We start from the raw sequence: 25,231 nt of genomic DNA on the forward strand, positions 1-25,231 counted from the left end.
ATACTTATGTAGATTTTTAATCTCTACTATATTATTGCTACCAGTCTGATTTTCCAGTTTTACTTTGTCAAGTTTTTCTTGTGTCTTATACAGTTTTGTCCCATTGTTTTTTCTTTATTGACAGCCAATTGGTGACTCTACCAAAAAGATACGTTTTTAGTGCATCCCACAGATAGATTTCCGAAATATCACCTGTATTATTAATTTCTATAAAATAAAGTTCTTTCAAGTCCTTAAAATCCTTTAAGCAAGTTATATATGCTGGTATCCTCCTAATTTTAATGTTATTGTTAGATTTTAAAACAAGTCAAAAGTGACTGCATTGTGATCTGAAAGTAGGCAAGCTAGTATCCTCCTAATTTTAATGTTATTGTTAGATTTTAAAACAAGTCAAAAGTGATTGCATTGTGATCTGAAAGTGGGCAAGATACCACTTTAACTTTGCCTAGTTTATCAACTCATTGAAGATGTATGCTCTATCAGTTCTGGATTGTGTTCTATGTCTATGTGAGTAATTAGTAAAGAAAAGTGATGCTGGATCGGAGAAATCATTTAGTGCCTTTGCCGATTCCTGAATTTTCCTTTTACCTGTTGTATTAATATCCTTTGGTGACCATATACAGTTAAAAGCTCCTGCTAGCATGGTGCTGCCTTTGAAATTTGAATTACTTGTTCAAGCTGTTCAACAGTTTTAATTCCTATTCCAGGAATCCAGTACAAGTTAATAAGGGTTAATATTCTCTTATATTCTAGGGTAACAGAACAAAGCATACCTTTTTCACCTGCATTTGTGGCAATGATTTTAGGCAGAGGCAAAGAATGTTTCCATAATATAGAAACTCGTCTTTTTCATTATATTGTGAAGTAGATAATGTAGACTAATACTTGGCATTAAGTCTTTGTCTTCTGTCAATAGGTGTGTTTCTTGTAAAAACAATAACCTGAGAGTTAAATAACTTCAACTATTTTAAACTACCCCTCTTGCAACTGTTATCCAATCCATTAACAGTTATGAAAATAGAATTAATAAATGTCATTTGTCATACAGGTCAACAGTGTAGATGGAACTCTTAAAATTAACTATATGTACCCAGTAAAATTTCTCTTCTTTCTTAAACAACTGCTTATTAATAGTCATACTAACATTAACACTTAAAATTCAATTATATACATAATTGTTACTGTAGACACCCATAAAAAAACAAAAAAACATTTAATGTAACTTAACATTTACTTTTAAAATCCTTCAAACTACTTGAGTCTACTTCAGTCCCTGTTTGGCTAGTCTAACTGCCAAAGCAACCCCCCCCCATCTATTATTCTAATAAGCCCAAATCCCTCTGCTTCAATTAAACACAATTGTCATTAACAGCAAAGTGAACAAAAGTCTGTAGCCTTTAAAACCAGTATATATCTGCGAAAAACAATAGTAGTATTACATGTCCCAAAGCTGATGTTTAACTTGCACATTTCTAATTTTTACATGCTCATTAAAATGTACAGTTGTGTACACTTGACATAAATGTAGATGTTCCAGTGTATTCACTGTTGCAGTCATCACAATTGGCTTATCTGCCTGCAGGTAGCCCTCAGTCGGCCTGAATACCAGAGTCTTGGGATTTCTGCGTCAGATGCTCTTGCCTCTTCCATGACATCAGGTCGTCAGGGGTATTAAAATATGCAGCCAACGCCATTACATCAGTTTTACTGGCCCCAAATGCGAGAAGCCCTCAAAATAGGAAGCTATTATATGGTGTGGAACACCCCCAGTAAAAAGTAAATACCACTGCCATAAAAAATGGCCATAAAGAGGATAGGTAGAAAGGATAGAGAACACCAGGGGCCTGTAGGGAGGGAAACCAGGACTGCAACAGTGAATACACTCGAACATCTATTTTTATGATAAGTGTACACAACTGTACTATAGTCTTCGTGTTTCACTGTTGCAGTCACACTTTGTTAGATTCCCAAAGCTGAGGAAGGGTGGAGGCAGTCAAGAAGTGTTAGGGCTGGCTAGCAGACAATGTAAGACTGCTGTAGCAAACCCAGCTCTGGATTTAGAAATAATAGGTAGGTGGTAATGCTTGGTGAAAGTGTGTACAGAACTCCAGGTTGCAGCTTCCAGGATGTCCCTGGTAGGGACTCCCCTGAGAAATGCTGCAGAGGTGGAAGTAGCCCTAGTGGAATGTGTTCTGATCCCCTGTGGGGTAGGTTTTCCAAGGTGCTTGTAACAGAAATGGATGCAGTGTGCTATCCATTTGGAAATTGTTTGTTTTGAAATGGCCTTGCCCTCTGCTCCTGTAGCAAAGCTGACTAGCAGCTGGTCAGATTTTCTGAAAAGTTTAGTCCTGTCAAGGTAGAACCTGAGCTGTCTGTGCACGTCCAAGGAGTGCAGTATTCCTTTCTCCTTTATTCTGATGATTAGGGAAGAAGGTTGGCAAATGTATGGATTTGGTTTAGAGCCACACTGGTACCACCTTAGGCATAAAGGATGGGTTAGTTCTGAGGGAAACCCTGTCAGCATGAAAAATAATGAAGGGTTCCACAGCCATTAGTGTCTGTAACTCAGACACTCTTCTTGCTGAAGTAATGGCTAGAAGCAAGGCTGTTTTCCAAGAGAGGAATTTTAACTCTGCTGAAGCAGCAGGTTCAAAAGGGGGAAGGGTGAGCTTTTCCAGTACAAAGTTAAGGTCCCAGGCAGGGGTGGGAGCTCTCCTAGGGGGACTTAAATTGTTAGCCCCTCTCAGGAACTGTTTTATCAGAGGGTGAGAAAAGAGAGGTGGCTCAGTATTATAATGAGCTGAGATGGCAGAGGCATGAATCTTAATGGAGGAGACAGGCCTCTGTTGAGCAGCTCTGCTAGGTAATCAAGGATTTGAGGTAAGGAGGGCAAAGCTGTATCCTTTCCTTGAGACCGATTCCAAGAACCATTATCTTTTCCACTTTTCCGCACAGGATTTACAAGTACTAAACCTTCTAGCCTTAAGGATGACACCCAACACCTGCGTGCTGAGGTTTGCTGGTGGTGTATTCAGGGGATTAGCCAGGTTGCAAGGTTCAGGGTTTGCAACTGTGGATGCAAAATCTATCCCACCTGCTGAGACAGCAGGGAAGGTGCGAGCTGTAGGTGCCAGAGTGGCACTGCTGTCAGACTGCGTAGGAGTGGATACCAGTGCTAGCGTCGCCAGTCTGGGGCAATAAGGATGGCCCTTGGCCTGTCTTGTTTGATCTTGAGTAGTACTTTTGAAAGGAGGGGCAGAGGGGGAAAGGCATAAATTGAGAGGTTTTCCCATTCGAAGGATAGGGCATCCACCTTCCAGGCCCTGCTGTGATGGTGTTCCTGGTGCAGAATTTGCTCAATTGTTGGCTCTCGGGGGAGGCAAAGAGGTCCACCTCCGCTGTCCCCCACCTCAGGATTAGAAGTTTGAATGAGTTGGGCTCCAATTTCCACTCGTGTGGGTCCAGTAGATTTCTGCTTAAGTAGTCTGCCAGTGAATTTTGTTTGCCTGGCAGGAATTGAGCTTGTAGGTGCACTTGGTTGCTCAAGGCTGTGTTCCACAGGGCCATAGCTAACTTGCAGAGCGGGTAAGAATGGGATCCCCCCTGCTTGTTTATGTATCACATAACTGTGGTGTTGTCTGCCTTTATCAGGAGCTGTCCTGGAAGGATTAAGTGTTTGAAGGCTGTCAGAGCATTCTGTATAGCTAGCATCTCTTTCTGATTGATATGTAGGAGAATTTGTCCTGGGCTCCATTTGCCTGCCATGCGAGACCCCCCCATGCATAGTCATATTGTCAGGGTTTGGGTGGCGAGGGGTTGAGTGAAAGGCAGTCCCTTGTTGTGGTTGCATGCTTCTGCCCACCAAAGGAATTCTGGCCTTAGACAAGGTACAATAGGAATCATTGTTTCCAGGTCTTGCGAACGTTGACACCAGAGACATTTTTAAGTACCACTGAAGTTTCCTCATATGCAGTCTTGCATATGGAATTAACAGAATGCATGAAGCCATGAACCCCAGGGCTTGCAGTATTTTCCTTGTAGATGGCTGGGTTTTGGTGTCCATTAGTTTGAAGTAGTTTGTCAAACACACCTGCTTTTCTAGAGTGAGGAATGCCATCTGGGAAGTTGTGTTCAAGCTTGCTCCCAGGAATACAATTTTTTGAGTGGGCACCAGTTGAGATTTATTTTCGTTGATGGTGTACCCCAGTGAAGTTAGGACTCTTGACAAATGCCAGGTGCTGAAGTAGCAATTCTGGACAGTCTGCCTGAATCAGGCAGTCATCCAAGTATGGGTAAATTTGAATATTTTTCTGCCTGCAGTATGCAATGGCTGGAGCCAGGCACTTTGTGAAGACTCTGGTCGTAGTAGATAAGCCAAAGGGAAGTGCAGAGAACTGACCGTCTAGAACCTGCCCTAAAACGTAGATATTTCCTGCAAGACTCCCTTATTGGGATGTGCAGATAAGCTTCTTTTAAGTCTAGGGTGACTAACCAGGCATCCTTGGCTAGCATTGGGAGATGCTTCTACAGTGTAAGCATGCTGAAGTTTGGGACAAACAGAAAGGTGTTGAGAATGGATAGATCCAGGATAGGGTGCCAAGAGCCCTCTTCTCTGGGCACCAGGAACAGTCTGGAGTAGAAACCCTGTCCCCTTTGTTCTACTAGAACAGGCTGAAAAGCCCGGATATTGAGAAGGGAAAGAATTTGCTTTTGAGCCTCTGCCCACTGGTTTGGAGGAAGGTTTGGCAACCCACTTGGGGTTGGCAGTGAATGGAAGTAGAATCTGTATCCCTGGGATACAATGTTTAGGACCTATCAGTCCTGAGTAATGGACATCCAGTTTTTTGCATGAAGGGCAAGTTTTCCTCCTAGGGGCACAAATAATTGGGCATGGCTGGGAAGGATAACTGACAAGTCATTGTGAACTTTTTCCATAAGGGGGTGGCTTACCACTCCCTGTTTTAGAGGTGGGAGCACTCCATTGTTTATATTTCTTTATAACCTAAGACTGTAGACTTGGTGGTCTGTTTCGCCTGGGTTTGGGCTGAGAAGGTCTGGGAGGGGCTGGAAAGGACCAGTTTTTAGAAGGCCAATGCCTAATGAATCTAGGTGGCTGCACCTGTAAGAAATCTTTGACTGTTTGCATAAGTTTAGCTTTTTCCTCCATCTTTTTAAGAACTTCTGCTTTGATGCCAAAAGGTCCTAATTTAAAGGAGCATCTAGTAATTTTGCTTTTACATGATCTGGCAAGATTTGTTCCTTCAGCCAAGCATGCCTTCTCAGTATAGACCCAGTGACTGCAGCCTTCAAAGATGCTTCTAAGGCATCAAAACCACACTGCAAAGTATGTTTACTAACTTGGTTTGCAGAATGCATTAACTCTTGTAAATCTTTATTTTCTGAACAATCTGGAAGTAACACCATTTTTTGTTTAATTAGTTCCATATGTTGCTGGTACTGCAACATGTGAAACTGGCAATTCAAAGCTCTGACGGCAAGAGTTGCAGAGGTATATACCTTCTTACCCAATCTGTCCAAGGCTCTTGAATCCCTGTCTGAAGGGGTAGGGTTTTTGGCTGTAGTAGCCTTAATGCCTTTAGGTCCTTGGGAAATGGTCTCTGGATCTGTAGTAGGATTCTTAAGAGAGACTTTTATGAGAATCAAGTACTCTGTAGTACCCGTCAGGTTTTCTAGCGGCTGGTGGTAAAGTGTCAGGAGTAAGACTGGATTCCATGAAGACATCATCTACAATATCCAGAACAGGGGGTATAGCTAGAGGCGTGTGCTAAGGCAACTCTAAAAATTCTCAGAGTCTCTTTTTGGACTGAGGATAGCACTGGCATTCCCAGCGGAAATGCTCTCAAAGTATGCAAGGTTTCACCAAAAGAAAAATCCTTTGGAGGTGAAACAGAGGGAATGGATTCCTCTGCATCTGAATCCTCAAAGGTTGACAAGGGTATGTCCTGATAATCAGAAGGGTCAGGAGTCATCGGACTCCTGGTCTGCGGAATCCGAAGGAAACTCAATTCTGTGTCTTTTAGCAGGGGAAGGCTAGTTTCCCCTAATTAGAGTAATAAGATCTTCAGCCATTCTAAGCATTTGTTTTTATTGCATGGGAGCTTGGGCATGCGCTTTGGTCATCTGTTTTCTAGGCGTAGTATGAACACTGGGCTTAAAAACAAAGTTGTCTGTTTGATACGATCATCGGTAGGTCGGAATGCACCCTCAGAAGCCGGCGACTAATGGTTCAGGCGTTACACAAGGCACAAAACAGACAGCGAGCGACATCATGGTCTGGGCCTAAACAGGTGGCACAGTAAGAATTAAAATCTCTGTGAGATATTTGCTTTCCACAGGCAAGACAATTTTTAAGTTTTTCTGACATCGGTTAGAGCAAGAAAAAAGGATTTCCAACGGGGTACTTAGCTTTAGAAGACTTCAGGTTTGAAACTCAAAAAAAACGAAAATTTCAGGAAGCGGCCAACCGGCACTTGCGAACTGCTTCTGCTTCGGACTCCTCCACAGCAAAAAAGACTGATGTAAGGACATGGGTTGAATGAGTGCATCCCTTTGAGACCCAGACTTAAGAAGAGACCTTTGCGTAGATTATTGTTTATTTTATATATGTTTATTTTGAATAAATTTTCATCATTTTTCTCCTAGCTCCCAAATCAACGGGACATGCATCAGAGTTCAAAATGCCGCCTTGTGTATTCCCCTCTACAGTCCCTTCAATGTGCGTATTCGTTGGTACATCCACGCTCTGGTGAGTGCTTGCTACTGCTTCCGCTGTCGTCATGGTATTCGCTGAATCAGTACTTCCATGAACTCGCTCCTCTCTCGGCCAAGTGAAGATATTTCCGGTCTGAAAATCTAGTCTATCCCTCACAATCTTTCCAATCTTGGTCTTCTGTAATTTACTCTCATACAGGATAAGGGAGTTAAGAATGTCCTCAATGTAAAAATCAAGCACTTCCACTGAATAGTTCTTAAATAAATCTGTATACATATTGTTGATGGAATCAATTGAAGCAGACATCTCCCTATCTGCTGCTGAGATTAATAAGCGTAAATAACCAAAACTAGATTGTAAGTTTATCTTCTGCCATTCCCGGAGTAAAACATTGTCCCCGTTATGAAACGAGGGCATTTTAAGGACACGTAATCCTTGAGGTATGATTTGCTCAACTAGACATACCTCGAGGTGATATTTCTGAAACAGACTCCTTTTCAGTTTATAAAGTTCTTTCTCAAGACCAAAAAGTTGAGTCTTTAAAGCTGACATTGAACGCTTCACTGTTATTATCCACCTCAACCGCTGTGCAATTCACCAGAGGATTACTGATTTCACCAATGTCTGATAAATAATGTTGCAACTTCTTGCTACGTGAATCAAACTTACGAGCAGGAAAAGACAAATCCAATTCAATAATCTCTTCAGCCATCTGAGTGGGGCCTCCGGCAGTGAAAACTAATATACCAACAATCCAAAAGCTGCCAAGAAGAGTAACCCACACAGGACGTCTCCAAAGAAATGAATAATGAAAAATAACCAAAGAGAGACACAAATGGCTGTAAAATACAAAATAAGGCCTTTACTGAGTGCAAAAAACACAAGCGCTTTCACATTTTATTTATTCCGAACAATCATATGCTTGTTAATGCATTTGAGAAATTATGCATAAGTGATATTTATGATACATGTGTGGGTCATGGTTCTGATTTTGAGAGAGATAGATATTCTAATTTGTCGTGACATGAAAAATGTGCCCTAAAAGAGCTTGAGAATGATAGTCAACTTATCATTAGGCCAGCAGATAAAGGTGGCCTAATTGTGATAGTGGATAGAAGCTGGTATGAGGCCCAGATGTTTGATAGTTTGAGTGATAATTCTTTTTATGAGGAATTGGATGCAGAACAGATTTTTGTTCATGTATCTGATGTGCATGTTGTTTTGAAGGGTTTATTATATGAGCAGTTGATTGATGACAAGCTACTGGACTACTTTGTGGTAGCTAAGCCAACAATACCAATATTACAGGGACTACCTAAGGTCCATAAGTCGATTAGTAATCCACCCATGAGACTGATGGTCTCTAGTAGAGGTTGGTGTACCGAACCTCTCTCTATTTTTGTAGAAAAACATTTAAGACCAGCCTTGGATAATAGGGAGTATGTTCTTAGAGATACTGAGCATTTTTTGAGGGACTTATATGGTTTTTACGCGACACATATAGATTGTATGGCGTTTTATGTCACCCTTGATGTAGTCTCTCTCTTCACTGTCATTCCTAATACAGCAGGACTTGTAGCTGTACAACAGTTTCTGAAAAATTATACACAATATACTGTTGGTACCATTCACTTGCTACTTCGACTTTTAGAATTGGTGTTGGAACACAATTTATTTTTATTTGGTGGTCATGTATATAGACAATGCAATGGCGTAGCTATGGGCACTTCCTGTGCCAATAGCTACACCAATGCAGTTATGGTTAGCTGGGAAGATGAGTATATTTTCAAGAGTCCCTTTAGTCATCTTATCGCATTCTATCGGAGATTTGTAGATGACGTTTTTATTTTGTGGGAAGGGAATAATGAACAATTTTCTGATTTTATGATGTATGTTAACAACACTACTCCTTTCTTGTGTTTTACACACAGGATGTCATGTGAGAGTATGGATTTTTTAGATGTAGTTGTTATCAGGGACCAGAAAGGGAAGGTGTACACGAAACAATACAGGAAGGATTGTCATGTCAATCATCTTTTACATCGTAGTAGTGCACATCCACCACACATATTCAAGAATATTATTACGAATCAAGTAATGAGAGCATCTAGGTTGAACGTTAGAGAGGAAGACTTTAACTTTGAAGTGAACAGGGTCCTGATGTGTTTGAAGGACAGAGGGTACAATGAAAGATGCCTCACAGAGCAGGTACCAAGAGTGATAGAGAAGAGAGGTAAGCAGGCCAAACCTTTCTTCTCTAGGAGGATAGATTCCTCTGGTGAAGCTATGATGACATCAACTCATACGAACTTGAAAATTTCTTTGAAATATACTGCAGATGTAAATAAGTATACTGATATTAAGAAACACTGGCAAGATCTAATAACAGATAATGAGATTGCTAGATTTGTTGATTCTGTTCCTAGGTTTAGTTTTAGAAATGACAAATCACTTAAGAGGAGGTTATGTTACCCTAAGGAGGTTAGGACAGATACTAGTTATAGTGGCACCAGGCAATGTGGGCAATGCAATTGGTGTGAATATCTTGACAGCAACATGGTATTTCATCATCCTGATCAAAGTAGAGATTACACTTTCAGGGTTTCTGCCACATGATAGTCAACATGTGGTTTATCTTACTTGCGGTTCGATCTGTGCAAAATTTTATGTTGATAAGACAGATAGGTACCTCAAGGACCGGATTAGGGAACATTCATATAACATCAGGAAGGGTAACAAAACCAATGCATTAGCCAAGCATGTGTTAAATACAGACATTTCTCACGTTTTTAGATTTAGGGCAAATGGATTGATCTATGAGAGTTTGAGATGTGGTGATGTATGTAATAAAACAGAGAATTTAGAAGCAGTTTTGATTACTAGACTGAGGAGCAATGAAGGACATGGGTTGAATGAGTGTATCCCTTTGAGACCCAGACTTAAGAAGAGACCTTTGCGTAGATGATTGTTTATTTTATTTTATATACGTTTATTTTGAATAAACTTTATATGTTTTTATAATTTTAATAATTGACTGTCATGTGACTGTGCATCATGTGATGTTTTTGGGTGTATAAAGGTGTGTTTCAGTAGTGCTTGAGTACACCTGATGAAGCTTAAATGTGAAAGCGCTTGTGTTTTTTGCACTCAGTAAAGGCCTTATTTTGGATTTTACAGCCATCTGTGTCTCTTTTTGGTTACTGATGTAATGTCGTCGGCTGCATGTTTTATACCCCTGAAGACCTGACGTCATGGAAGAGGCGAGAGCATCTAACGCAGAAATCCCAAGACTCTGGTATTCGGGCCGACTGAGGGCTACCTGCAGGCAGATAAGTGTGATGACTGCAACAGTGAAACACGAAGAACATCACTAAGAGAGAAATAAAATATCTTATTATTGTTCGATAACTATATGCAATCTTGAATCTCCTCCTCTATCATCTTTAAAAGGTAAGAAACTGCTGTACTGCAGTTAGATTCCCATTATGTGACTCACAAAAAGATCAATTTCCTTCTTGAATCAGCTATTTTCATTCAGTGAAAATTTAACAGATAAACAGATGTCATGAAACATTTAAACAATAATGTATTGCTGTTTGTGCTCAGCAGTTTACTAAAAACAAACTAACATCTTATGCCATCCCTATTGAACATTATCATATACAAAACAAAGAAAATAAAATTAAGTGTAATAAGATACTCATAAGACATTAAATATCAAGCTTATAGGTTCATAGGTAGGTAACTAGGCTATCTGCCCGAAGGCATTTATAAGCCTAGCCAGAATGTGTTGGCTTTCGCTGCCCCCTTAGATTAGTTCCCTGTGTCTCTGTCCAGCACATCCACTGAAGTGATCCCCGGGGTAAACTTTCATTTTCCATTCACTCGTCAAGGTTTCTTTTGAAGAGTGTTAGCAAGGATCTCTGCCTAATGCAGACTGGAATAGTGTTCCAAAGCATGGGAAGTTTCTGGGACAGGAATCTATCCCTCCAGCACGTCCTTGTTGTGGTGACGTTTAGATCCCTAGAGCGTGTGGCTCGAGGGGATAAGGTTTTCTTTAGGTGGAGCATGTCCGTCAATTCTGGGTTAGACATGGTCTTGTATGTCAGGCAGAGATCACCTCTGAGTAGACAGTATGCAACAGAGTACAGCTGGAGTTTCTTCAGTCGAGCTGCAAAGGGCATCTGTTTGAGGCCAGTGATCCTCTTGGTGAGGTACTTCTGTGGTCTTTCCAACTGTTGCAAGTGTCTTGTAAGGTACATCCTAAATGGGGCATTGTACTCTATGATGGATGTGATGAGTGATGAGTAGAGGGGCACAATGACCTCTTTTGATCTGGATGCGAACCCTTTTGTGATTAGATGGGCCACATAGGATTTTCTAACCACTTTGGCAATGTGATTATCAAGGGTGAGATTCCTATCTACTTGGGTCCTCAGATCCCTTATTATGTCTTCTGTATTTACGGGGCTACCACCTATGTGGTAGTTTGTGGGTACTTTGTTTTTTCCAACGGGGATGACTATGCACTTTTTAGCATTTAGCTTGAGGCCATGACTTTTGACACCAGGTATCCATCTCAGTAAGACCCTTTTGGAGGATGTCTGTGTCAGCCGGAGAGTCAATTATAGACCCTAGTTTGCAGTCGTCTGCGAACCTGGTCAACCACAGTCCTCCTGTGCTTGCCTGTACCTCTGAGAAGTACATGCCGAACAGGAGGGGTCTTAGGACTGAGCCCTGGGGAACGCTACTTGTAACCGGTTTAGAGTTAGACCTAGCTCCCGCAACTCTCACCATGTGGGTTCTGTCCGTGAGACAGTTGGCAACCCATCTTGTGACGTAGGGATTTATGTTCAGGCTGGTGAGCTTGTCTATAATACAAGAATGGGAAATAGTGTCCAAGGCCTTTGCGAGGTCTAGGTAGGCTGTGTGTACCACCTTTCCCTCGTTTATAGCCTTGGTAACGGTCTCAAAGTCGTCCACCAGGTTCAGGAGGCATGATCTGCCCTTAACAAAGCCGAACTGGGTAGGGTCCAATGTTTGGAGGTTCCCAGTGTCTCTGTTAATGAGTTCCATGATGATGTGCTCCATAGCCTTTCAGGCCAAGCTAGTCAGGCTTATAGGGCGATAGTTCCTGGGGTCTGTTGTGGCTCCACCTTTGTGCAGCAGAATAACCGTTGCTGTGCGCCACTCTATGGGCATGTAGCCTGCGGAGAGGCTGAGTTTGAACAGTGTGTTTAGGTGAGGGGTTAGTTCTTCTTTGAGCTCATGTAGGACGCAGCCTGGGACACTGTCCGGTCCCATTGATGCTGAGTTTTTGGCTTTGGAGAGGGCTGTTTTAACCAGAGTGTCTGTGATTTCAGGGACTCTACATTCTCCTGGTATGGTTATGGGTCCTTTTGGGGGTGAGAAGGGGGTGAAGTTTGTGCTGAACCTGTCTGCCAGGATGTTGGAGATACCAGTCGGTTCAGCGTATTTTGTGCCATTCTGCACCAACTCAGAGCAGATCTGAGCATTGCCACTTAGATTCTTGACATAGCTAAATAATGCCTTGTGGTTATCTTCGGAGTCCTGGGCAATTTTTCTTTCAAAGCTCGCCTTGGATGATTTTATGAGGGATCGCAGTTTCTTGCTGATACTGATGAGGGATGTCTTCCCTTCTTGGGATTTTACTCTTTTCTGTACTAGTTTCCTCCTATTGTATAGCTCATTTATGGCAGGAGTCCACCAGACTGGTTTCTTTTTCTTGGAGGAGTGAGTCTTGGTTTTGCTTGGGATGGCACAATCCATGCATTCTTGTAGGTGCCCGTAGAATGCATTAGTAAAGGATTTTGCAGCTTGGACAGCATTATCCTTCAGCATGGGGGCTTTGAAACATTCCACCTCAGTCTTAAGTAACGTGAAGTTTGCTTTTGAAAAGTTTTTCACGGTGGTTTCCTTGTCCGGGGGTGGGGGCGGAATGTGGATATCCAAAGTGATTTGCTTATGGTCAGATCTAACCAGCGAGGGGTTGACCTCTGGTGTGGAACACCAGTCGCCCATGTTAGTGATGACCAGGTCCAATATGAGGTCACCTCTGGAGGGAGTGCTGACCAGTTGAACCAGGGCGTTTGACTTTATAAACTCTAGGAAAAGTTGGGCAAGGGAGTTAGTACTTGAGTAGTTCTCCTAGTTAATGTTTGGGTAATTGAAATCACCCAATATTAGGGTGTTTAGTAAAACCTTTATGTTTCCCAGTGTTTCCAGAAACGTGGAATGGGGGTCCTGGGACATGCTGTGGGACCTGTAGCAAGCTACAATTTGAACTGCAGTTTTGCCCGTTGTTAGCTGCACGTGGATGATCTCTGAAGCATTGTGCTGTGCCTCTAACCTGGAGGTGTGGGTATCCTTGATGGATATCCAATACAAAGCTTGCCAATATCATACGTGTATTTGTGTCACTATTAATGTAATGCTTCTATGACACCTTATTATGTACTCAAGAATATATCATAGTACATGCAGCATTATTTGTCTTGCTTATTAAATGAGAAACAGCAACATTTCTGACAGATCTTAATGTAAACATACCATTTGCCAAATCATTGGTTTACATGCTTTGCACAGCTTTATCGTGTGCCTTGTGTAACGTACACTGCTTTATACAACAGAAATGGTTATGTCCACATGCTTATTTTTTATTCAGAAAAAGATAATCAAAACTAATCTAGAAAGAGAAAAAAATAAAACTTTTGGTAATCTACTATAACATAGTGAATTATATTAAGCCACAATGCGTTAATAGTACAATATAACAGATTTTAATTTAAGTTAGCCAGAACTCAAGAGTTGTTTTATTTTTGAAGATTGTAAAATTATTGTTCTTAAAATGTTTTGTAATAATTTGGAGCTTTTGTCCCCGGGCCTCCACTGAAAATGAGCTTCTAACCATTTGGACTTTTCTGGTAACCAAATGGCAATAAATATCCAAAGTAAAGAATATTCCTTCTTCTTCATTATTAAGATCGGTAAAGAAAATGGGGGGAATGGATAGTCTGGCTTAAAATAAACACGGATACCACTTTAGGCATAAAAGACACATTAGTTCCAAAAGAAACCCAGTGGAAAACAGGATAGGGTTGACTCACCATAAGAGCTTGCAACTCAGATAATCTTCTTGCAGATGTCAGAGCAATCAGTAAATTTTTTTTCGATGTTAAAAACCTCACGTCAGGCAGGTAAGCCGATTCAAGTGGAGCAAGTGTTAGCTTTTCTGGCACAAAATTAGATCCCAAGAAAGGGCCTCTTGGAGGTCTCTTAAGTAAACCCCATTCAAAAACATTGAAACAGGATGATCCATGGGTAAACATGCTGAAATGTACAGGCCCCTCTAAAATAATACTCTAACTTCTTGTCAACACAGTTTTTTTTTTCTTTTCTTTATGTAATAGCCCTCTTGCTTACAGATAATATAGACATTCATAAGCTATGCTGTCCCAAATCTGACTGCATCAGGCTATACTATTGCTTAGAATAATATTGTGCATAGGCTTTTATCTACACTTTTTAAATTCCTTTTAATTTTTTTGTACATTTTGTAATTTCTTTTAAATTCAATTTGTTTTATTTCAAACTGTTAATTTTCTTGTACTGTTGAGCTTTTCTCCCCGGGCCTCCACTGAAAAGGGGTTATCTGGGCCCAGTGGACATTCCCGGTAAACAAAGTGCAAATAAATAAATAAATGGCCAAAAAATGAACCTTAATAAAGGAGCAAAAAAATAAGGCCACGACAGCAACTTGCACAAATATTGTAAAACCAGAGAACAACTAGCCCTGAATAGGTGCTGGTATGTCGTTGGCACCAAGTAGAAAATATTTTTTATTTGCCAATACAATTTTCTACTAGAAATTTTCTTATCTCCATTAGCATCTGCTGCACATTCTCAGTAAACAGGTGCCTGAATGGAATTAAGACCTTATCATGCAGGTAGGTCAGATGAAGTTGATTGGGGTCGGGTTGTATGAAACACCTCTGACTTTCTGTGAGAAGATCAGTTCCGTTAGGTATAGTTTGGTAATTGCACACAGCAAAAGAAAGGACAACCACCACTGCCTGGGACAGAAAGGCAAGTCACCACAATGATCATGGCCAATTCCTTCTGAATCTTCAGAGGTACCTTGGATATCAGTGGAAAGGGTGGAAAAGCATATATTTCTATCCAAGGAAAGGAAAAAGCATCCGTTTTCCAGGCCTTCTTGCATGAAGTCCTGGGACAGAATCTTGCCAGGTGATTATTTGGAGAGGAGGAAAACAGGTCTGCTAGAGATACTTCCCACAAATGAATCAAATCTTGGAAGATCCCCTGATCTAGTCTGCATATTAAGAGGTCTGCCACGTCCTGTTCAGTACGTCTTCCATACAATATTGCTCTGACAGAATGAAGAATGCCTGCACAGTAAGACCGTGCTCAAACTAAATCCCAAGGCTAGCCTGCAAACAGGTACTTGACCAGCACCCCCCCCCCCCCCCTTGCTAACTGGATTTACCACATGACTGCAGTATTGTCTGAAACAACTTGAAGAGGTCCTGGGAATCAAAGATGATTCAGAGAGAGGATTATCTTTACATGGCAAGCATTTCTTTTATATTTATGTACTTGCATCTGTCTTGGGTATTCCATACACCTTGCACTATTGTCTCTCCTGAAATTGCTCCCCAAGTGAAGTCAGATGAGTGTGTGATAACTGACTGCTTTGGAACAGGGAGGGAAAAGGGGACACCCAAATTTAGGTGCAACTGCTGTCTATTTCCCTCGACAAATACATGCATTGGGATTTGGAAAAAAAAAAAAAAAGGGATGTGGATGCCGGGACCAGAGAGACTTCAGACACCACTGCATCTTTCTCATGTGGAGTCTTGCCACCGGTTATCACGAGAATCACAGATGTCATGAGATCCAGAATCCTGCAGTGACCAAAGTCTGAGTGGAAAATCTTAGAAACAGACAAATACAGATCTAATTTTCCTGTGGAATTACTGCTCTTTGAACTGTGATGTCCAGCTGACAATCTATGAACACAATACTATGTAAAATAGTGAAAAAGAACTTTTGAATGTTCACTTGGAATCCCAGCTTGATTAAAAAATCTCTCACCCAAGTGAGAGACTGCTGACACTTTGAAAAAGATTCTGCAGAGGAAAGCAAGTGAACACTCTTGGTGAAGTGGATAGTGCAAAGGGTAAGGCAGAGAACTGATAATGTGATCCAGGAACACAAAACTTAAGAAACCTCTCAAGTCCAGATGAAAAGGAATGTGATAAAAGTATCTTTTAAAAGTAGTGCTACCAGGAAATTTGAATTAGAAGAAGTGTTAACAAGATTGTGGAGTGAAGTTAGGCACTATAATGAACACGTCTAAGAAGGAAAGTTTCAGAATTGAACTGGTCTTCAACCACAAGCTTTTCTGGTACTAAAAAGGACTTCACTGACTTGGGAGGGTGGCACTGGTTCTTTCAGTCCCTGGAATGGCATACAATGAAGGACAGGTGGAAATAAAAGAATGGTGAATGAGGAATAACCTCCTGGCAAAGAGGATCATCTTCTCACTGCAGTCTATAACCTCTTCAGAACCTATTTGTCTGAAACTCTCTCTTGCCAAAGAGAAAGGCACATTAGAAACAATCTTACTCATATAACACTTCTGTTCAGCAGGCAAAGATACAGCAATGTCATCTAAACTAAGTATGCAGCAAAATTGTTTTACACACGAAGCCCTGACGGTTTAAAATTCTAAAGACTAAATTACTAGACTGAGACAAAGATGGGTAAACCTAAAGGCATTATTTACTGTTACAATGACCTTCTGCAAAGAAAAACTAATTCTGTCATTAAGTCTGATTTTTTTTTTTTTGCCGAACTTGCCACTTCTTTTGTGGATTGTACATATCAGTCATCATCAAATTTAAATAATTTAACTTAGTTTTTGGGTATGTTAAGGGCATCTTCTTTTTTTAATTCTCTAATACAACTGTCGAGCCATTTTTCACCACACACACAGCCAGCAATACAGTGACAATGATACTGGACAACCCCCCCAAAACAATTACTGCATCTGTGCAATACCCTTGAAAACACCATGCAGTTGTACTCTTGCGCTGTTTCATGTAGTAACTTTACTTGTCCAGTTTTATGAGAACTGTCTTTTGCCCAGTGTAATATGCTTTGTCAAATGGCATGCACCAACTTCCTGCCAAATCAGAGCCATGAATTAGAACAAAGTTAGTATATTCACATTATATAATTCCGTTTCTTTCCCTATGAAGTGACACCGTTCCTCTTTTCTGAGCTCAGCTAATAAATCAAAATAAAACATGGCTGTGGCACCAGCTAGTATAGAGATGCACAGTTTTCAATAAATGACTATGCACTACAGCAAGCAACTCAAGGAAGGTTAAAGAAAAAAGTAATTAACAAAAAAGTTTAACAGGCTGTACGCAAAAATGTCTGCAATTTGACGGACTTTTGCACAATCATCCCGACGAAGTTAAGTAATATAAAGGAACACGTAAAAGGAGAAGGTCATTCTTACTCAAATACAAGTGGTTATGACTCGTTATCAGCTTATCAAAGACGGTGTGGATCTTCACATGGTAAATGCAAAGATGACTCACACCCTTGCTGTACACCTAAGAGGAGAATGCAAGGAGATATATCTAGGATGAGTAAACATTCACAAATGTCAATATTTTATTAATAAAATCATACCTGGCATTTTAAGCCAAAAATCAACACATCTTTTAGCCTCTTCAGTCTCTTGTTGCCCCTGAAAGAACTCCAGCTCCTGGAGACCATGAGCGTGCTGTGAATCCACTTTTTCCTTTAAAAAAATACATACGTCAGAAAATGGCATGGTGTACCACGATATACATTTTAATTGTTTTCACTCTGTAATCACTTTTTTCCTGATGGTTTGGTTACATGATCACAAAGCAAAACATATCAATCTATTGATCTGGTCATCAGCCACTGAAATAAGAATTAACACTGCACTGACTCAGCAAATGATTATCATTACAGGTACATTGGGGCCCAAATTAAACTGAATATGGACTGTAGGCACTTACAGCTTTAAAGCAAAGGAAAGTAAAGGTGTGGAAGCAGGAAGCATACTCTCCATTACTGCAGATACTCAAGCAGCAGGATCACGGCTGCAGTATAGCTGATTATACTTGGGAATTAGACACAGGCAGGGTCCATCTTTCGAGCATGACTTTCAAAAGCTCTGTAAATTCCCAGAGGGGAACCAGTCTCTTGCCACATGCCAAGAGCATCGGCAAGATGCTCAGCCAAAATATGAGAGCAGCTACACCGTTTTCAGTTGTTTTGTGGAATAAGTGATCAACAAATGTGCCTGAAAATCCAGAGAGGACAACAAAAAGTATTGCACGACACAGTTCACATGACCTCACCGATGGATACATGCATTCCTTTAAATGAAGACCTTGTTTTCCTATTTTTTTCTGAGCTTAAAATAATACCATAAGCTGCACAGAAGGCATCCCAGCCAAGAACTGAAATGGAAAACCAAGCTTTATGAGGCAGCAAGCTAACCACCGTGTCAGCAACAGAAATATGAACATTTTGCCTAAGCATTTAATAATGTCTAAAACAATCAGCATTTCTCAAATTGTCCATCTTCACAATGTCAGATGACATTGGACACTAACTTGCTCCTTGCAATATTTTCAAGACATTCATGCAGATCCATAACCGTTGGAATAAACAATCTATTTAAAATAATAAGCTAGGAATTAATAAAAAGGAAGATGTAGGAATTAAGAGCAAAACGTACATGATCTTGAATGAGGTGGACACCCTCAGACAAAATACTCAACGTGAAACATTATCAGACAGTGCAAATGGAGGATTCATGACTGAATATTTAAAATTTGATTTTTCTCTTTAATTTTTTCCTTTAGCCCAAACAGCAAAAAACATAGTATATTTGCATGTCCCACTCAAATGAAGACAGAAGCACTTGAGTAAACTACATATCCAGATTAAAGCAGACAAAGCTTATTATGGTCCTGCTAATCACAGGACACATTGCAACTCCTGCCTTATTAACTTTGTTAAACTCATCAGAACAGACAGAGGTGACATAAGAGTTAAGTGACTGGAGGGGATTAGGACTGGCTTGGGGGGGGGGGGTAGACCAATACTAGATCCCCAATACAGGCCTGCTCTCGAGTCACCTGTGCCAATATTGTTTCCCCTAAGGCTGCCAACTTCTACAACAGAGCCTTGCACCTGGAATTAAGTACGGTGATTAAACTGGGAGAACTCTCTCTACATACCTTTAAACTGTCCATTCCCAAGTCCTGCTCTAGCCTGTGCTTTTTTCAGAAATGGAAAGTCTTGTGACAATGCGCACCTTACCCATACCACAATTCACCTTTGAGGACTAAACTTACAACTGCAGTCAGGGACAGCACTGATTTACAAATACTAAATGCTGCCGTTTTTGACCGTGTACAACAGTTCTTTGCAGCCTTCATCACATAAGCAGTTACTTGGATTTACGGTCTGTTCTATCGGACAACTTTAAAGATCACTGCCTTAAAGGACGGCATAACTTGCACCACAGGATGCCTGTCTGAGATGGAAACTCAGTGTAATTTCAAAGATAAGAAACAGAGGTCTTTTGAAAAGTTTGCTCCATTAATTAAGGTCCTTAAATAGAAAGGGATTCATTGTTCAGCTAAGCTGACAATTTTTGAAGGTACCAGATACCTTTAGATTTGTCTTCCTATTATAATTCATGAAGGTATCAGACATCTTTCATAGGTTTTCTTAAAAAGAGGTGTGCAAGTGTGGGGATATGAAGCTGCTTTCTTCGTGGACACACCACACATTCAACTGCCACAGAAGTGTCAGGAGAGACAATCCAAATGACAGAGAACATCTGCTTGTTTCCTAATCGACGGACCAGTAGGTACCACAGTGTACAGTACATTTTGACCATTTATACTTTCCTGGATGGATGTGCCTCACTGTAAGGGGTGGCTGTGTGTTACTGTTGCATGATGCATCATTCAGTTTCCTGATGTCAATGTCAGTTTTACATGACTTTTCACTTTATCCATTATGACATCAGAGCTCATTACCTGAATGCAACTAATCTTTTGTGTGCATTATTTGTTATCAGGTGTGTTTAGAGATGCATATACTTGTATTGTATAAATGTTCCAACTTCTACTTCAAATGTCCTCATTAGTTCTCTCTCAGTTCAAAAGCTACATATCCAATAGGTATCAGTCAGTCAGTAAAATGGCACTCCACACTCTCCATACCTCCCAGTCATCACCACTACTGTACCAACAAGGCTCTATCCTTGGTCCCCTCCTCTAACATTCTCACCAACACCCTCCACAGATCCACACAGTAGTCCTCACTAATACAGTAAGCAGTGGACTCCACACTCAGCTGAGCATGGCACACCTCAAATGACTCCACACTCATCTGAACACGGCACAACTCAAATTACACAAAGTTTTAACAGCAACTGAAACATGGCTTTGCAACTCAAACTCATGCTCACCCCCCAAAAAAAAGCTACTACCCCCCCCCCACATCTCTCTCCCAAGAAAAAACAAAATTTAAAGCCCTCTCTCTTGTTAATACAACCACTAAATTCAATTTGCATAGCAAATTACTGGGAACAACAGTGGATGATAATATTAAATTTGACTTGCATACACAAAACTGCATAAGAAAAACTCATCAAAAACCAGGGATGCTATATAGAGTCAAAGCCCTTCTTACTGACACAACCAAAGCTACATTTGTCGCAACTTATCTCCTCCCCACACTTCTTTATGGTGCTCCCATCCTTACTAACCTTCTGGCATCACAAAAATCAAAACTTGAGCAATGCTATGACAAAAGTTACTAAATGTGCGGCAAACACTCCTTTCAGAACCCACCACTGTATAGCACTACTCATTTAACTAACACAGACACACAGCTTCTTACCACATACAAGTTATCTAGACTCTGCTTGTTTAGCACTAAAAACTATGTTCCTAGTCAGTCACTACGATCCAATAACCAAACACTCATGTCGGTCTACAACCCTATCAAATCTGCTGGGCATTGTGTATACTTGTATCATGCTGCTAAGGCCTGGAACTCCTCATCTTTATCCATCGAGTCAGTACCCTTCCATCCTTCAAAACAATTCTGAAAGACTAGCGTTGTTCCTGCTCAACACCAGGATAAACCACATCCCTAATTGTGAACAAACACCTGTTCATATCTTACATCTCTTTATTCTCCCTTATTCACCAACTTCCTTACATCTTATCATTTTTTCTATCCTGGTTTTCTCTCTAAATATGGCATAAGCTAGTCTCTCACTCTGTATTACAACTCATGCTGGTATTATAAAGAGGGAGATTGACATACTGGTTAAGATCCAAAAGTCCAAGAATACCAGGGTGTGCTGAATAAACGCTTCTCAAACCAAAAAATACATCCAAGCAAAAGTAAGATGAATCAAAACCAGGCTATCATAAAACCAGCAACAGTTTATTCAGGAAACAGACATAAGCAAAGGCATAAGCGCTTTCGCAGTATTACAACTGCTTCATCAGATGCATAAAATCTAATTCAATGCCCATTAAATAAAGTGAAATAATCACATGACATCCTATTAAAACTCTTAGAGAGATAACATTTCAAATATATGCAGTACTAATAGTAAACATGTATAAAAAGTGAATGTGCATAAAAGGTGGAGGGTTAAAAGGGTCTTTATTAAAACTCCTTTAAAAAAAGGACATGCTTTCAACATTGGTTTCAATGGTCCTTTATCATTAAGTCCTGACCCTGTATCTGTTCTTAGTCTAATAATCCATTTGCTTTCTAAACACTATTTCCAATATCACCTCCCCTTAGACTTTCCAGCACCATATCACCTCCCCTTAGACTTTCCTGCACCATCCATATCTATAACTTGAAACCTAAATGTATGCTCTTTTGATGTGTCTGCTACATATGTCTGGCTAATGCATTCCTAACCAGTGTTTCTTATATCATTCAGATGTTCTCTTACCCTTTCAGTCTTCTATCAATTTTACCTACATAAAATTTACTGCAGGTTTTACACGCTGCTAGGTAAACCATATAACTGTCACATGTTGCCTCCACTGAAAATTTATAGACCTTGTTCTGGTCTGGGTGAAAAGATTCACCTGCTTGATCTCTAACTGCGGTTATAACAAGGTCTAGTATTATTTTTATAAGAATCATGTCGTTGTTTCCTGCCATCATACCCCATAAGACACTTGGGGTAACAGCAGCTGACCTAAAGATTTACTTTTCTTATACACTATGATAGGACATTCACCTATTATAGCTTTGAATTCTGTACTTGTGGTCATGACTCCACAATGTTTTTTAATAATGTCAACTACACCTTGCTCCTTTACCACATTATTAAAAGTAAAATGTGGGTGGATATGATTTCGATGCAGTAAGTGTTCACTGCATGATACGATTGGCTAAGGATATTTTTAAAAAGGTGAATGGTATTTGGTCACACTTGATGTACAGTCCTTATTCACTGTAACATCAAATACTATAGGTATAGAGTGGGTTACTTTTCTTTTATATGAACAGAATTGTTTCTCGACTGAGAAGGTTGAAATGCTATGTGCTTTGGTTAAGATGATTCTATATAATAATGTCTTCCTTTTTTGATAAGTATTACTACCTGCAGATAGATGGCGTAGCTATGGGCACATCATGTACCAATAGCTACACCAACCTCATCATGCTAGTATGGGAGATGGAACATGTATTAGGTAGCACGTTAAGCAAACATAATTTTCTACATAAAATTAGAGGATGACCTGTTTTTTCATATGGGAAGGCACCACCAAGGAATTGTCAGATTTTTATAACTGTATTAGTACAAGCACAAGCATTTTTAAAGTTTGTGATGACTTGTTCAGATCGAGAAGTTTTTCTGGATGTGTTAGTGAAGGTAAAGGAAGATGGGGTAATAGATACTATGACATACAGAAAACCCTGTTACAAGAACACTTACCTGCATCGAAGGGACAAGCTATAAGAACATCACGAGTTAATGCTAGTCAGGAAAAATTTAATTAAAAACTAAGAGATTTAGAAGAAAGGTTTGCAGCAAGGTGGTATGACAAAAAGGAAGTACCTGATAAGTTAAAGTAATACAAAGAGGAAATTAAGGCCGTATTTTTCCTCAGATCCACCTGCATGTGTGAATAACGTAGATGAGTCTAGGTGCAGGGTACCAGTAACATATTCTAAGGGACTCTAAACGTGTAGTTGACATTGCTGAAAAACACTGGGAAGTCATGACCACAAGTACAGAATTGAAAGCTATAATAGGCGAATGTCCTAGCATAGTGTACAAGAAAAATAAATCTTTAGGTCAGCTGCTATGTTACCCCAAGTGTCTTATGGGGTATGATAGCAGGAAACATGATTCTTATACAAATAAAAATAATACTAGGCCTTGTTATAACTGCAGTTTTTGCAGCTGTATAGATGAAGCAGGTGAATTTTTTCACCCAGACCAGAACAAGGTCTAGAAGTTTTCAGTGGAGGCAACTTGTAACAGCAGTCATGTGGTTTACCTAGCAGTGTGCAACACCTGCAGTGTCTTTTTAAGTAAGAAGGGAGTTTTAATAAACTCCCTTTTAACCCCCCACCTTTTATACACATTCACTTTTTATACATGTTTACTATTAGTACTGCATATATTTGAAATGTTATCTCTGAGTTTCACTAGGATGTCATGTGATTATTTTACTATTTAATGGGCATTGAATTAGATAGATTTTATGCATCTGATGAAGCACTTGTAATACTGCGAAAGCGCTTATGCTTTTGCCTTTTTCTTGAATAAACTGCTGCTGCTTTTATGATAGCCTGGTGTTGCTTTATCTTACTTTTGTTTGTTGGATTTACAATGGTTAAGATATTTGCCTTACAGACAGAAGGTGCAGTGTTGATTCTCACAAGTGCTAAATGGTTTGGCTTAAAATGGCCCAAAAGGACACTCAGCCTAGGAGTAATCTATTTACCTATAAACTAACTTACCCCTAATTTCTTTATAAACTGCCCAAAATGTAACTATGAAATCATTGTTATATAACAAACTAACTTGCCTCTAATTTCTTTATAAACTGGCCAAAATGTAACTACAAAATCATTGTTATACAACTTGTATCTATTCTTAAACAATGTTTCCATATAGTCTAATTTGACAATTATTTAAACTGTAGTCCTATTTTATATTATTTTTTAAAGACTGTAAAACTGTTGTCCTTAAAATGTTTTGTAACACTTGGAACTTTTCTCCCCGGACCGCCCGTGAAAATGGGTTCCTACCTAGTTGGACCTTCCCAGTAATCAAATGTCAACAAATAAAATGCTCTCTCTTTTTTGTAGCTCTCAATATAAACAAAGGTACATGGTATTATTACACTTTTACTCATCTGCTAAGCTGCCTTTTCATTTTTAGAAATGAAATATGCATGTGTGAAATTGTCTGAAAAATACAACTCAAATGTGGTTACGGGATCGGCTTATGACTGCATTTCTGATGTTAAGCCTGACTGAAAATGCAGAGTTTCCTTGTTCATGGTGCTCTCAGACCACTTGTTTGTACGAGGTCTTCTGTGCTGTATTAAAAATATTCCATTATAATGCCACCAAGGAGTTAAGAGGGTATGGGGGTTTGGGGGGGGGGGGCTTTCCTTTGAATGTTTTTTGCATTTTCATTGAAAACTCTTTTTGTGACTTGTAAAAGAACTGTTCCATTATACATAACTGTGTAAAATTAACATAAAAGTATTTTTACACTTGTCTTTCTGTTGTGGATAATGTGTCTGTTCTCCCATATTTCTTCATCTTTCTTAGTCTTATCAAAATGTTCACAAATCCTGCTTTGAGAGTGGTTACTGCTGCTTATACCTGTAAATACTTAGCTATTCTAATAAGAATAATCCTTATGTATTAATCCTTATGTATTTCACTGGGCTATCAACAGGCATCATAGGTTCATAGATTAGTACTAGGCTAACAGCCCTTCTGGGCCATTTTTAACCTAGCCAATTACCCCTCGTGAGAATCAAACCCTGTACCTTGCAACTGTAAGGTAAACACCTTAACCATTATGCCATCCTCCCACAATCATCCTGCAAAGATTCAGTTTTGTTACGTTGTTAATGATGTATTAACAGTGAGGGATTAATACTGTGGAGTTTGACTCCTTTTTTGTGGAAACACTCAGACACCTGTAGTTTACATATTTTGTGCTGTCTTTATTGCTTTATCTCGGAACATAATAGAATCACATGAGACAGGGTGACAAAGCAGTGCTCATCACTAAACAAGACCGAGATTATTCTGTTTTGTGTGTAGATCATATGAGGACACCATTAAACATCAATTTTTAGATAAGTACTT

The 25,231-nt window shown here is 39.9% G+C and overlaps 1 protein-coding gene across 4 annotated transcripts in view; it reads right to left on the reverse strand.

Annotated features, from left to right (window-relative positions):
* The window catches only part of ZNF451 (zinc finger protein 451), a 1,506,235-nt gene that overhangs the window by 1,249,971 nt on the left and 231,033 nt on the right, over positions 1–25,231 (reverse strand). For all 4 annotated transcript variants that reach the window (XM_044063345.1, XM_044063343.1, XM_044063344.1 and 1 more), the window contains exon 5: positions 17,480–17,591. In XM_044063345.1, coding sequence (XP_043919280.1) covers positions 17,480–17,591 — 112 coding nt within the window. The remainder of the gene's footprint in view (positions 1–17,479; positions 17,592–25,231) is intronic.

The sequence above is a fragment of the Protopterus annectens genome, chromosome 2.part1, assembly GCF_019279795.1.
Source record: "Protopterus annectens isolate FY-2018-M chromosome 2.part1, PAN1.0, whole genome shotgun sequence".
NCBI lineage: Eukaryota > Metazoa > Chordata > Ceratodontiformes > Protopteridae > Protopterus > Protopterus annectens.